At 66.6% G+C, this 1,311-nt stretch overlaps 1 protein-coding gene across 1 annotated transcript; it reads left to right on the top strand.

Moving 5' to 3' along the window:
- The first annotated feature begins 6 nt into the window (after positions 1-6).
- Positions 7-1,311, top strand: LOC113212903 (isthmin-like). Its single transcript, XM_026431761.2, has 5 exons — positions 7-194; positions 283-515; positions 602-736; positions 885-1,013; positions 1,099-1,311. Exons 1-5 carry the CDS (start codon positions 54-56, stop codon positions 1,196-1,198), a joined length of 738 nt encoding a protein of 245 aa, XP_026287546.2. The 5' UTR covers positions 7-53; the 3' UTR covers positions 1,199-1,311.

The following is a 1,311-nucleotide window of genomic DNA, read 5'->3' as shown; positions in this document are numbered from 1 at the left end:
CCCCGGCCGCGAACGCCACCCCCGCCCCCGCCCGCGCTACTACGGCCGCCACCATGGACGACCCGACCACGACGCTGGCGCCCGCGACGGTCGCCGCCTCCTTCAAAGCCAAAGGTGGGCGCCACCACGGTGGCCGCGGACGCGGTCGGCCCACGCCCGGCGACGTGGACGTGGAAGGGAAGCCCCTGGACCCGGTAAGCGCTGCATAGTGTTTTCGATGCGTACTCGTTCCCGGCTGGGGCCGCTGAGCTTACTAACCCTCTCTCCTTCTCGCCCGCTCAGGAGTGGCTCCAGCGGCTGCTAGCTGCAGCCGGGGCCGCGGCGGCCACCAGCTCGTCCGGCCTGGAGGCCCCGGGGGCGGACGAGTTCGCCTCGCCCTGCGACCGCTGGATGGCGTGCTCGGCCAAGCTCAGGCCCGTCATGTGGGCGCAGCTTGCCGCCCTGCCCGCCTGCCCCTGCACCTTCCCGGCCAACGTCTTCTACTACAACAAGATCTGGGACGACAAGCACGGCCGGTGAGTGAGAGTGGAATGGAGCTGTGAGAGGCGTACCGTGTGCGGGTGGAGGACTGACGCCTTGGTTCGCTCTGATTGGCCCACAGGTACTTCCGGTGGCGCGACGCTTCCGGCCGCGGCGAGAGGCTGGACGTGTACCACCCCGGCGCCGCGCACTGCGTCCGCTCGCTGCACACGGCCAACGCCGGCCTGCTGGCGGCCCAGCACTGCTGCTACGACAGGTGAGCCGGTCGGCTAGCGCAGATACCCCGCGCGGCCGAGACTGTACGCGCCGCTCCGTCTGGTGGAGCTACCCCGCGCCGGACGTGCGGCCGAGTCGAATGAGTTGCCTAACCTCCCGGCGCCCCGCGCCCTCTCTCTGCCTCGCAGGAACAGACAGCTGTTGACGCGCGGCTCCGGGGCGGGCACGCCCGCGCTCATGTCCCCCGACGTGTCCGCCGCACTCCACGACATCCTCGACATTCGACCGTGGCGCATCTGCAAAGGGGACTTTACGAGGTGAGTGCCCGAGGAGGGTTAACGTGCGCAGGACAGGAGCAGCGTCGTGCTGTGGACCGACGCTCACGATCACTTTGGATTGCAGGTACAATGATGTTCGGCCGCCGAACAACGACAACGACTGCGCCGCGAATCCAGACGAGGACGAGTTCCAAAGACAGGTCGACATGGCGCAGTTCTACTGATGGTGCCTCAACCCTTGAGCCGAGATCTTGAATGTTGTTTGCGAGCAAATGTGACATGCATCTTAACAGCCGACTGGCTGGGCTGGAGAAAAACTTTGCTCAAAAAAAATTAA

Source organism: Frankliniella occidentalis, unplaced genomic scaffold (genome assembly GCF_000697945.3).
Source record: "Frankliniella occidentalis isolate FOCC.00 unplaced genomic scaffold, Focc_3.1 Scaffold310, whole genome shotgun sequence".
NCBI lineage: Eukaryota > Metazoa > Arthropoda > Insecta > Thysanoptera > Thripidae > Frankliniella > Frankliniella occidentalis.
This window is presented reverse-complemented; position numbering and strand designations above follow the sequence as displayed.